General features: G+C 43.7%; 1 protein-coding gene across 3 annotated transcripts in view; it reads left to right on the forward strand.

Moving 5' to 3' along the window:
* PDLIM5 (PDZ and LIM domain 5) overlaps positions 1–8,105 on the forward strand; it is a 386,619-nt gene extending 378,514 nt beyond the window's left edge. For all 3 annotated transcript variants that reach the window (XM_063917416.1, XM_063917425.1, XM_063917436.1), the window contains 2 exons: positions 304–419; positions 5,848–8,105. In XM_063917416.1, the coding sequence (XP_063773486.1) occupies positions 304–419; positions 5,848–5,937 (206 nt within the window). In that variant the 3' untranslated portion in view covers positions 5,938–8,105. The remainder of the gene's footprint in view (positions 1–303; positions 420–5,847) is intronic.
* Positions 8,106–14,135: the final 6,030 nt, after the last annotated feature.

A 14,135-nucleotide genomic window follows, 5' to 3' on the forward strand; every position in this document is an offset into this window, starting at 1 on the left:
TCTGCATCCTATCATAGCTATCTGGGCTGTACAGAGAAGAAATATAACCATCACTGGAAGTGTGGTAGTCAAGTTCAACTGAGGAGCAACATGGTTCCATGTATGAATAGAAATCTATGCGAAGTTCCATCCCTTGCATCTTCCTCCATATGTTTTAGCAATCATCAATTTTTTTTTAAAAAATTTCCTTTTTGTATTGTCCCGTTACAGAAGATTTCTGACTCATACGTGATTTAGAGTTGAATTATTTCTTTTTTTTTTTTTTTTTTGAAAGCTCATTGTAATATTCAATATCTTGTTTAGATTATTATTCCCTGTTTGGTACTATTTGCCATGGATGTGAGTTTCCTATTGAAGCTGGAGATCGGTTCCTGGAAGCACTGGGACATACTTGGCATAACACCTGCTTTGTCTGCTCGGTGAGTATTAGATCTGAATACCAGAAAAGATGATTATCAGTAGCTTGCAGTATGCTGTATTACATCTGTCTGTGGAGGCCATAGACAGCCTGATTGTGTGTCTTTTGTATGTTGTGGCTTTACCATATTAAGTTCTTGTAATTAATTGGCAGAAATTGAATAGTGGTGACTTTACTAACTTGTTCTAATCTGTATGATGAAAAATGCCACTTTTAATTTAGAACACCGTTGCCCAATCCAGCGTCAGAGCAGTGTTCCCAGGCGTCCTGTGCCGGCCCTACTTCCAACCCGTGACCCCATTTTACAGGGTGGGACTGGTGGCTGAAGAAGTATGGAGAGCTGCCTGGGCGCATTGGCGACTTTATATATCACAGGGTTTATGGCTGCTCCAAGCAGCACTGAAGCTGCACTACTGGTCACGGGGTGCCACTCCAATACAGGGGCAGTGACCGTGCCACCCCCATGGCTCTGCACGGCAGCACCACTCTCACACCAATCCCCACGGCCCTGCTTCAATCCAGTGAAGAATTAGAATTTCCATGATAAAAACATGAATAGTTCCCAGAGACAGTAGTTCGTAAGGAACTGCCATTTGTAATCTGTGTGCAAAAGACTGCAGTCTGGGAAAGTGCCGAATTATTTTATCCCACTGTTAGAGTGCCACAGGGCTATATAAACCCATGAATGGGCTTTTAGGCTTTCAGGTATTTCGAGCTCCCTCCAGCACTGCAATCTTTCACCCCACTACAGCTGACATTTGTCATCATTTATACTTTTGAGTTGGGATTGATTTGTCGGCGGTCAGTATCCCGACCGCAGCATCCCGATAGAATCCCAACAGGGGAAGGCAAGTTTACTTACCTCCCCCCCGACCAGCCCTCTAACCCTAAAGCTAGGTACACACTGTACAATTATTTGGCAGATAATCTGCCAGATCTGGCTGGTTGGAATGAAAATTTGGTAGTGGCTGAGCGCAAATGACAATCAACCATTTGCTCCCAAACACTGGAAAACGGACAAAAACTGTCGGTCATCCAAGTTGGTTAAATTTGTGTTTAACTAATTTGTATGAACGACAGGTTTTGTTAGTTTTGCAGTGTTTAGGAGCAAATGGTCGATTGTAATTTGCTCTCATCCATTACCAGATTTTCATTCCAACCAGCCAGATCTGGCAGACTATCTGGCAGATAATTGTATAGTGTGTACCTAGCTTAAGTCTTTCCGTAGCCTACACAAAGACCCTCACCCATTGGAGACCCTATTCGGGATGCCAGCGTCGGCATTCTGAAAAGTGTCCGGATTCCGGCCTCGGTATTCTGACTGCCGGGATCCTGACCAGGGGGGTAATTCTGAGTTGATCGCAGCAGAAACTTTGTTAGCAGTTGGGCAAACCCATGTGCACTGCAGGGGAGGCAGATATAACATTTGCAGAGAGAGTTAGATTTGGGTGGGTTATTTTGTTTCTCTGACGTCCTAGTGGATACTGGGAACTCCGTAAGGACCATGGGGAATAGACGGGCTCCGCAGGAGACTGGGCACTCTTAAAAGAAAGATTAGGTACTATATCTGGTGTGCACTGGCTCCTCCCTCTATGCCCCTCCTCCAGACCTCAGTTAGAATCTGTGCCCAGCCAGAGCTGGATGCACCTAGTGGGCTCTCCTGAGCTCACTAGAAAAGAAAGAAAGCACTGTATTATCAAGTACAGTCCTTTCGACCTCAGAAAGGCAAGCGGGTCAGAGGCGCATCCTTTCTGCCCAGAGGCAGGGGTAGAGGGAAAAAGCTACACCAGACAGCCAGTTCCCAGGAACAAAAATCCTCCCCTGCTTCCACTAAGTCCACCACATGACGCTGGGGCTCCACAGGTGGAGCCAGGTGCGGTGGGGGCGCGTCTCCGGAACTTCAGCGACCAGTGGGTTCGCTCACAGGTGGATCTCTGGGTTCTACAAGTGGTATCTCAGGGATACATGCTGGAGTTCGAGGCGACTCCCCCTCGCCGTTACCTTAAATCAGCCTTGCCAGCGGCTCCCAGGGAAAGGGAGGTAGTGCTGGCGGCTATTCACAAGCTGTACCTTCAGCAGGTGATAATCAAGGTTCCCCTCCTTCAACAGGGACGGGGTTACTATTCCACAATGTTTGTGGTGCCGAAACCAGACGGTACGGTGAGACCCATTCTAAATTTAAAATCCTTGAACACTTATGTAAGGAAGTTCAAGTTCAAAATGGAATCGCTCAGGGCGGTTATTGCAAGCCTGGAAGAGGGGGATTTTATGGTGTCGCTGGACATCAAGGACGCTTATCTGCATGTCCCCATTTACCCACCTCACCAGGAGTACCTCAAGTTTGTGGTACAGGACTGTCATTACCAATTCCAGACATTGCCGTTTGGTCTGTCCACGGCACCGAGGGTATTTACCAAGGTAATGGCCGAAATGATGATACTCCTTCGGAAGAAGGGAGTTATAATTATCCCGTACTTGGACGATCTCCTTATAAAGGCGAGGTCCAAGGAGCAGTTGTTAGTCAACGTAGCACTATCTCGGGAAGTGCTGCAACAGCACGGCTGGATTCTGAATATCCCAAAGTCGCAGCTGATTCCTGCAACGCGTCTGCTGTTCTTGGGCATGATTCTGGACACAGAACAGAAGAAGGTGTTTCTCCCGGTGGAGAAGGCCCAGGAATTGTCATCTCTGGTCAGGGACCTCCTGAAACCAAAACAGGTGTCGGTGCATCACTGCACGCGAGTCCTGGGAAAGATGGTAGCTTCTTACGAAGCAATTCCCTTCGGCAGGTTCCATGCAAGGATATTTCAGTGGGATCTGTTAGACAAGTGGTCCGGATCGCATCTTCAGATGCATCGGCTGATCACCCTGTCCCCGATGGCCAGGGTGTCTCTGCTGTGGTGGCTGCAGAGTGCTCATCTTCTCGAGGGCCGCAGATTCGGCATACAGGACTGGGTCCTGGTGACCACGGATGCAAGCCTCCGAGGTTGGTGGGCAGTCACTCAGGGAAGGAACTTCCAAGGACAGTGGTCAAGTCAGGAGACTTCCCTTCACATAAATATTCTGGAACTAAGGGCCATTTACAACGCCCTGAGTCAAGCAGAACCCCTGCTTCAAAACCAACCGGGGCTGATTCAGTCAGACAACATCACGGCGGTCGCCCATGTAAACCGACAGGGCGGCACAAGAAGCAGGATGGCGATGGCAGAAGCCACAAGGATTCTTCGATGGGCGGAGAATCACGTGCTAGCACTGTCAGCAGTGTTCATTCCAGGAGTGGACAACTGGGAAGCAGACTTCCTCAGCAGGCACGACCTCCACCCGGGAGAGTGGGGACTTCATCCAGAAGTCTTCACGCTGATTGTAAATCGTTGGGAACGGCCACAGGTAGACATGATGGCGTCCCGTCTCAACAAAAAGCTAAAAAAATATTGCGCTAGGTCAAGAGACCCTCAGGCGATAGCTGTGGACGCACTAGTGACACCGTGAGTGTACCAGTCGGTTTATGTGTTCCCTCCTCTTCCTCTCATACCCAAGGTACTGAGGATTGTAAGAAAGAGAGGAGTAAGAACTATACTCATCGTTCTGGATTGGCCAAGAAGAACTTGGTACCCAGAACTACAAGAAATGATCTCAGAGGACCCATGGCCTCTGCCTCTCAGACAGGACCTGTTACAGCAGGGGACCTGTCTGTTCCAAGACTTACCGCGGCTGCGTTTGACGGCATGGCGGTTGAGCGCCGGATCCTAACGGAAAAGGGCATTCCAGATGAAGTTCAAACGTTTGTTAAGGGAGTGCTGCATATTCAGCCCCCTTTTGTGCCTCCAGTGGCACCTTGGGATCTTAACGTTGTGTTGGATTTCCTGAAATCCCACTGGTTTGAGCCACTTAAGACCGTGGAGCTAAAATATCTCACGTGGAAAGTGGTCATGCTATTGGCCTTAGCTTCGGCTAGGCGGGTGTCAGAATTGGCGGCTTTGTCGTGTAAAAGCCCTTATCTGATCTTCCATATGGACAGGGCAGAATTGAGGACTCGTCCCCAATTTCTCCCTAAGGTGGTATCAGCGTTTCATTTGAACCAACCTATTGTGGTGCCTGCGGCTACTAGGGACTTGGAGGACTCCAAGTTACTAGATGTAGTCAGGGCTTTGAAAATATATGTAGCCAGGACGGCTGGAGTCAGGAAAACTGACTCGCTGTTTATCCTGCATGCGCCCAACAAGCTGGGTGCTCCTGCTTCAAAGCAAACTATTGCGCGCTGGATCTGTAGCACGATTCAGCAAGCTCATTCTGCGGCAGGATTGCCGCATCCTAAATCAGTAAAAGCCCATTCCACAAGGAAGGTGGGCTCTTCTTGGGCGGCTGCCCGAGGGGTCTCGGCTTTACAGCTTTGCCGAGCTGCTACTTGGTCGGGTTCAAACACGTTTGCTAAGTTCTACAAGTTTGATACCCTGGCTGAGGAGGACCTTGCCTTTGCTCATTCGGTGCTGCAGAGTCATCCGCACTCTCCCGCCCGTTTGGGAGCTTTGGTATAATCCCCATGGTCCTTACGGAGTTCCCAGCATCCACTAGGACGTCAGAGAAAATAAGAATTTACTCACCGGTAATTCTATTTCTCGTAGTCCGTAGTGGATGCTGGGCGCCCATCCCAAGTGCGGACTCTCTGCAATACATGTATATAGTTATTGCTTAACTAAAGGGTTATTGTTATGAGCCATCTGTTACTGAGGCTCAGTTGTTGTTCATACTGTTAACTGGGTATGGTTATCACGAGTTGTACAGTGTGATTGGTGTGGCTGGTATGAGTCTTACCCTGGATTCCAAATCCTTTCCTTGTAATGTCAGCTCTTCCGGGCACAGTTTCCTTAACTGAGGTCTGGAGGAGGGGTATAGAGGGAGGAGCCAGTGCACACCAGATATAGTACCTAATCTTTCTTATAAGAGTGCCCAGTCTCCTGCGGAGCCCGTCTATTCCCCATGGTCCTTACGGAGTTCCCAGCATCCACTACGGACTACGAGAAATAGAATTACCGGTGAGTAAATTCTTATTTTCTGTGCAGGGTAAATACTAGCTGCTTTATTTTTACACTGCAATTTAGATTGCAGATTGAACACACCCCACCCAAATCCAACTCTCTCTGCACATGTTATATCTGCCCCCCCTGCAGTGCACATGGTTTTGCCCAACTGCTAACAAAGTTCCTGCTGCGATCAACTCAGAATTACCCCCCAGATCCCATACTTTCAGTGTTCACACGGACACTGGTGCCCAATTGAAATAAAGTCTGCTGATGTAAATGTCCTATAAGCCTCAAAACTACAAGTTATTGTTGTCCCCTGATCATAAAATAAATAGGTTTGTTAAGATGTTACTGTTTCTAAAAACCAAAATGTAAAAGAATGTAATTGTATTTTGTATTTCCTGGCAGGTATGCTGTGAGAGTTTGGAGGGACAAACTTTTTTCTCAAAGAAGGATAAACCACTGTGCAAAAAGCATGCTCATGCTGTTAACATCTGAAGTCGTCTTCAACACAACCGGGAGTTGGTTTTTTTGCTTTTTTTTTTTTTTTTTTACCAAAGATGCCTCAATGTTAGGAAAAGTTAAAATAAATCCATAAATCCATTATAATGTAGATTGAGGATTATAAATTTTCTCTATGAATAACTGATACAGTATGCGAGGTATGACAAACCTTTGTATAAATATTCACGAATGCTTACTGTATGTGAAAATAATATTTTGCACAGCCAAAGGTTTTGTTTTTTATTATTATTATTATTATTATTTCAAAAAGTCATACAGTTTATTTATTAGGGTTTCATCTTCAGTCTATGCAGTGTACCACACATGGAGATATATGTAAATGTAGCACAGACAGGACAATTTATGTTCTAAATCTATCACTCTGCTTTTAAGTCTTTCTATTTTATTTTTTATTTCATTATAGATGTGCTATTAAAAAAAATACATTTATTAAGTTTACATTATATAGCAAGAGTAACATTTAGAAACCGGTTCCCAGATGACTTTGGAAATGACACGTAGAATTACAAATGCTATGAGCTTTAATGCATTTGCTAATGTTACTATTCTGTGATACTTATTAAAAATGAGCTTCCTGTTGAATTAAAGTTTTGGAAATTTGAACCCTGAATATAAATAAGAGTATGGCTGTGAAAGACTAACAATGACAAAGTTCTAACTTGATGTATGTAAAGAAACAGTAGAGTGAAGATAAAAAAACACAAGTATGACTGAACGGTGAAGCACGGTCGGTGTAATGGTTAGCATTACTGCCCCACAGCACTGAGGTAATGGGCTCAGTTCCCAGCATGGTCCTAACTGTGTGTGTGTAGTTTGTATATTCTCCCCGTGCTTGAGTGGGTTTCCTTCAGGTACTCTGGTTTCCACCCACAATCCAAAAACTTACTGATACGTTAATTGGCTCCCAACAAAAATTAACCCTAGCTTGAGTTTGTGTGTGTACATGTGGTAGGGAAGATTATAGATTGTAAGCCCCACTGGGGCAGGGACTGATGTGAATGGCCAAATATTCTCTGTAAAGATAATTGGAAGGGTTCACTATCCTTATCCTGTATGTAACTGTAATGCCAAGATACTGTCTATTGCTCTTGTTTTTGTTTTTCTTTCCCCCAAAAGAAAGCAAAAGTGTTTATTTTCATACTGGTCATCTATTACATACAAGGGTGGTTCAATAAGTAAGGTAACAAGTCCTCTCACGTGTTGTGTTCTGTATTTCATTCTAATTTCCCACCAGGCCAGAGCAGGTAGACCACTGCTTCCCCTCACAGCCATTAGACTGCACCTCATAGCAGACACATGGTCAAGCATTGAGGTGTGTAGTGTGATTACATTTCTGCATCTAAAGGGCACATCAGCTGCTGAAATTCATCAACATCTTGTCGAGGTGTACAGTGATAACGTATTATCAAAGGCAGTGGACCAACCCCAAATCTGTTTCCGTGACATGACATTATAACCATAGATGTATTACATTTTGATAATAAGAGCAGACATGGGGGGAAATTCAATAGTTTTCTGGGCACCCGAATGAGCTATTCAATTTTTGCCCCGATCAAGGGCACCCAAGAGTTTAGATGGGTTTAGCCACCTTACTCCTCTGAACCTGGTCAATTTGAGAATGACATGCACAAAAAGCAATAGGATCTAAGTTACTCACACCCACCAGTAAAATGAAGTCAGTGCTGCACTGTTGAAAGTGACAGATTTTGTGCGAGGGTTGGTGCAAAAACATTGGAATCGCCCCCATCAATGGATGATGTGGTGACAACTGAATACCGTGAATTCACCAAGCTTTGTAATTTAGAGTGGTTTATGTGCAGATTACTTTTTTATTGCAGTTAATATTTATATTTTGGGTTCTAGTAGATGAGTTTAGATGTCTTTTTCAAGTATACGTCACATAGACATAACTGTTTGACTAAGCAAGGTTTTTGTAACTGGAGTAGAAAACCGTTATCTTAACTGGCAAATCCTGTACTAGTGAAGGCTAATCATGCCAGTTAGACTGAGTTTCACGAAGGACGCTAGATTTAAAATATATATATATATTTTTAAGCCAGTCCTGTCAATACACTTGTTGCTTGTAGACTTATAACACTGTGAAGCTGGTTAAAAATAAAATATCTGACATAATTAACAAATTGGTATAAAGTTAATTATAGACATTGTTAATAGACATTGTCAGTCATGGTTTGACTAAAACTGCAACTTTATAAACATAAATGTTTCAAAGTGCGTGGACCATATCTAAAAATATAAGTACTAAAATAAAAAAAAATGACTATTACAATAAATTACACACAAGTTCTGCTGCCATCATAAACAGTTTAAAATCTATAATTGTGCACTTTTGTAATCTAAACAGTGGTCTTTAAAATATAAATAACCATGCTTTTATAATTTTGTTAATTTTTGTACTCTAAAACTAAAAGTTTTTTACATGTGTTAAACAAATGTATCATGGAATTAATAGTACAGGTTGAGTATCCTGTATCCAAAATGCTTGGGACCAGAAGCATTTAGGATATTGGATTTTTCCGTATTTTGGAATAATTGTATACCATAATGAGATATCATGATGATGGGACCTAAGTCTAAGCACAGAATGCATTTATGTTTCATATACACCTTATACACACAGCCTGAAGGTCATTTTAGCCAATATTTTTTATAACTTTATGCATTAAACAAAGTGTGTCTATATTCACACAGTTCATTTGTTTCATATACACCTTATACACACAGCCTGAAGGTCATTTAATACAATATTTTTAATAACACTGTGCATTAAACAAAGTTTGTGTACATTGAGCCATCAAAAAACAAAGGTTTCACTATCTCACTCTCAAAAAAAAATCCGTATTTCGGAATATTTGGATATGGGATACTCAACCTGTAATATATATGTGCTGTGTTTTTTTTTTTTTTTTTTTCATATTTTTATTATTTTGCGGGTAAGCAAAGCAAAAGGGAGAGGGGTACAGAAAAGAAAGAAGGGGAAGGGTAAGGGGGGTACACATAACATTTGGCAAAAAAAACATAATTACATAGAGGATATTGAGAAGAACATTGTATAAGAAAACAGCGCAAGGCTAAATCCGACCAACAGTAAATACATGCTAAAATGATAACAGATATACCTAAGTGTCAGGATCGGACGTGAAGTCTGGTGAGCGATTATGCCAATATGTAGACCACGAATACCAGCGAAGCAATGGGCAAGATGGGGTAGAGGCATAGGCCACTCCCGCTGTCTCAAATTCGTAGTGCGACTGCACTACCATCTCTATCGCTGATATATGGGGAGCCCCGGTGAAGCGCCATTGGCGAGCAATTAATAGTTTTGTTGAGATAAGAATATGGCCTAAGATGTAGCGATCACCTGGCGATAAGTCGCCATAATATAAATGAAGGAGAGCCAGTCGCGGGTGGGGGGTTATAGGATGGCCCAGCACTGATTCTAAGAGGTGGAAGACAGAGGTCCACACGGGGTAAGTACTGGGCAGTTCCAAAAGATATGCATTAAGGTACCGACCTTACCACAGTTACGCCAGCACATATTGGATGTGGAAGGTTGCATCGCATGTAGGCTGGATGGGGTGAAATATAAGCGGTGGAGGAGTTTATAGGAAAGCTCTATATGCGATACACATTTAGATACTGTATAACAGGATCGGAAAATCAGCTCCCATTCCTCCTCTGAGACTGAGCACCTAAGGGTCCGCCTCCCATTTCATCTGGAAAGGGGCTTTCTGCAGTGGTTGGGGATTGATAATGTAGTTATACCATTTAGTGATGCCTCCCCTGCTCTCCCCGGTTTCCAGTAACTTCTGGACGAGTTTAGGCAAGGAGGTGAGGGTGCGGGGGGGTGTCGAGGCCCCCATGGAGCCAATGTCTAAGTTGCAAATATTTATAGAATTCCCCATGTGGCAATAAAAACTTTTCCTGAATCTGGGCAAAAGAGAGAAGGGTATTATGCACCATGATATTCTGTAGAGACAGGACTCCTTTCAATATCCAGGAATCAAATCTCAAGTCAGGGATCAAGGAGGCTAAGCCCGTCAGTGATAGAGCAGGGGTGGGGAGAGTTATATCATTTCCGTTTCGCACTACCTCCAACCAAGCCCGAGCAGATTGAACAGATAGAGATCTATTGGTTAATGATGTGCCCTCCGATTTCGGGAGTAAGAAAACATCAGTCAGGGGTATCGGGGCAACAAGCCCTTGTTCCAGCTGGACCCACGGTTTGTGCGTAGGGTGTAGATACCATGCCCCTATCTGCACTAGACGGCAAGCCAATTGATAGATATGCAAATCAGGATATGCCAGACCCCCTTCTCGTTTGGATCGGGTCATTGTTTTCTGGGCTAACCTCGGTTTCTTACCTTTCCAAACATAAGAGTTAAAGACACCGTTAAATTTGGACAAAAGGTAGTTGGGTAGGAGGAAAGGGATGGCCCGAAATAGGTACATGAACCTGGGAAGGACCGTCATTTTCAGTGCAGCAATGCGCCCTAGCCAGGAAACATGATGCATCATCCAGTCCGAGACCAGAGCAGTAAATTTGCGCAATAGGGGGGGGGTAGTTAGCGGATATTAGATCGTCCAACTTCTGGGTGATATGGATCCCCAGATATTTGCGGCTTCTATCCTGCCAAGAGTACGAGTAGGAAGTCTTCAGCTCGGACAAGAGGGAGGGCGGAAAGTTAATAGGGAGTGCCTCTGTCTTAGTATTATTAAGTTTATAGTAGGATACTGTTGAATATTCAGACAAGAGTGTGTGCAAAGCTCGCAGGGAGGTAGTAGGGGCAGTGAGTGTCAAAAGGACATCGTCCGCGAATAGACATATCTTATGAGACTGTCCCAGATATTCCACTCCTTTAATCAATGACGAAGATCGTATTTTCTCAGCCAAAGGTTCTATTGCAAGAGCAAATACTAGCGGGGATAGGGGGCACCCTTGGCGTGTGCCATTCGTAATCTTAAAAGAAGAGGAGAGGAGTCCATTCACACACACTCTTGCTGAGGGAAGAGATATAAAGCCAGAATAGATGAGAGAACCCTACCGGTAAGGCCAAACTTACAAAGAACCGCTTGCAAGTACCCCCAATGAAGGCGATCGAACGCCTTCTCCACGTCTAATGAAAGCAACAATAAAGGAGAATCCGATAAAGAAAAGGCGTCCAGTACGTTTATTACCCGCCTAGTGTTATCGGGGGACTGTCTACCGGGGACAAAGCCCACCTGATCACAATGGATGAGCGAGGGTAGCAAGGGGTTGAGTCTGTTGGCCACTAACTTTGCATAGATTTTCAAATCAGTATTTAATAAAGCTATGGGGTGATAGTTAGGCATCATGGCAGGATTTTTCCCCGGCTTAGGAAAAGCGGCTACACGTGCCTCCAGCATCTCTACTGGGAAATACCCTACGGAGGAAGCGTGATTATAGACTCCGTCCAGAATAGGGGTAAGCGTGTCTTTGAAGCATTTATAGAATTTATTTATAAACCCATCAGGACCCGGAGCTTGTCTAATGGGAGTGAGTCTATAGCTTGAGTAATTTCTTTGTGACCAAGGTTGATTTAAAGGGGTATATTCAATAAGCAGTGATAACGGACTTTTCACGTGAAAAGTCCGGTTTTCGGGTGAAAAAACTGACTTTTCACGTGAAACGCAATTACAGCCTATTCAATTATCCTGGAAAATTTATTGGTGATCATTTTTTCACTAATTTCACTTCACCTTCTCTGAAGCAGGTGAAAAGTTGGGAAAAGTCACTATTTTAAGGTAAAAATGTTTGGATATGGTACAGAACTCCTGGGACACCCCCCGTAATGACTAAGTAGGCACGTTGAAGTTTTTAATTATTTTTAATTGGCCAATAATGACGTCATTTTTGGGGTGAAAAAGTAAAAAATGATGGAAATTGGGGCTTAAGGTATGGGACAGGTATATTGGGGTGCTTTATGAGTGGGACAGGTGTTTTTTAGGCTTGCAGATGGGAGTAATCGGTCTGTTTTCACTTTTTTTTTAAGTACCCTAAAATGACCCAAATATATACTTATACCCATTTTCATGTACCCCAAATTTAATGAGAGCATTTATTTTGCTCAAAAAAACTTGCTTTCTATAATTTTTTTGCATTTAAAAAAAATGCATATAACAGCCATTTCACACAATTTAAGTCCCCAAAAACTCTCTAATGTAATCTCTAACACACTTCTCTTCTGTTTTCCTATGTTAGTTTAGCATTTTTTGGGGTACAGGCTGATTTCCCCATTTTCACCTGCACTTTTCACTGCAAGAATTTTCACGTGAAACCCGGTCGGAATTGAATAGGTCGAAAAACGGAGCGTTTTCGCTGCAATTTTCGGCAGCGAATTTGCGGATAATTGAATACCCTAGAAAGTCTGCAAAGTAGTTGAGTCGATGGATGGGAGATTGATATCTTTCAAAAAGGCCGCTATATTAGCTGGCGTGGACTGTGGGATAGAGACATCATCTTTCAAATTGTAGAGAGAGGAGTAATATGTGGCGAAGGAGTTGGCAATATCTGATGGGTCGGTTATCTTGATATTATTTAAATTGAAAATAAATTTCACCCTCTCCTTAGCAGTTTTCCCCCTCAGTTTGCGCGCAAGCATTCTACCTGCCCTGTCCCCCTGCGTATAGAACTTTTGCCGCAGTTGGAATAGATTTTTACGGACCTCTGTTAAAGCTAATTTATTCATCTCATCCCTGACCCGAGTCAGATCTCGATATATTCTTTTATTAGAGGGGTTCAGCTTGAATAAAGTATCTAAATCTTTAAGACGGGCTTCGAGTTCCAACTGTTTTTCCCGGGAGGTCCTGCGTATATAGGCAGCCACCTGAATTGCCGCTCCCCTAACTACCGCCTTAAGGGCACACCAATATGTAAATATGGACGTGTCTGCTGGAGTATTGGTTTCGATATACAGGGAAAGGGCCTGTGCAATAGACCGGTGGGCATCCGCATTTAAAAGGAGATAGTCTCCAAGGCGCCATAAGGTAGGAGAGGACCTCACATGACGGGGGTTCTAATGGACAGATAGGGCAGAATGATCGGACCACGATACTGGCAGGATAGAAGCCTTCGAAACCTGTTGGAGAGTCCACTTATCCGATATTGCTAAATCGATCCTAGAAAAAGAGCCGTGCACCGGGGAAAAGAACGAATAATCCCTACAGGTCGGGTTCTTAGCTCTCCAGACGTCATAGAGGTCATACTCGTGCAATATATTTCTAAAGGCATGGGAGCTATCTCGCTGCGAACTTGCAGTGGAAGAAGGGCGGGCTAAGGACTTGTCTACCGCTGGGTCAAGGACCATGTTAAAATCCCCCAGCAGTAACAAAGCACCCGATAGATGCATCTGGAGGATTTTAAAAAATTTCCTAAAGAAAGGTATTTGTTTGGTATTGGGAGCTTACAGCGTGGCTATAGTGACCGGCCTGTCTTCCAGTTTACCTGTCAGAATAAGGTATCTGCCCTCTTGGTCTGTAATTTGATGGTCTAGAGAGAAATCACATGTACTAGAGGACAATAATGCTACCCCAGCCTTCTTCTTCGGGCCATTGGACATATAGCCAGTGGGGAATTTGTAATCCTTAAAAGAGGGGGGTGACAAAGACATGAAGTGGGTCTCCTGTAAGGCCACTATATGCGCTTTACATTTTGCAAAATGGCGCAGGGCCAGCCGTCTTTTGTTTGGTGAATTCAGCCCCTTCACATTTAAGGAAAGAACATTAACCATTAGGTATGTCAGTGAACAATGCTAAAAACAATCTATACACATAAGCTATGTAACGGGTTCTACAAGAGTATATGTGTACTAAAACTTGGAAAGACAGGGAAGGCAGAAGAAACAGTTGGAGAGGGAAATAGAGCGGGCACCACAGGGATGCCAAACAGGGTTGCCTAGCAAGGCAACACATGGGGTAAGGGCAAGGTGCGGGGAGATACCTCCCCCCCACTCCTAAAATAATCAACAGAAAAAATAAACATCATCAAAGAGACATAGGGCACACGCCTCCCCCCCCGGACAACTCGGAAATCCGCACATATAACATTAAAGGAAGCAAAAAGATCTCGCTAAGGGAATGCAGGATGAACAATGGGTAACAAGGTTATAACGGAAACATTACAAAGTAAT

This window comes from Pseudophryne corroboree, chromosome 1 (genome assembly GCF_028390025.1).
Source record: "Pseudophryne corroboree isolate aPseCor3 chromosome 1, aPseCor3.hap2, whole genome shotgun sequence".
NCBI classification, from domain to species: Eukaryota; Metazoa; Chordata; class Amphibia; order Anura; family Myobatrachidae; genus Pseudophryne; species Pseudophryne corroboree.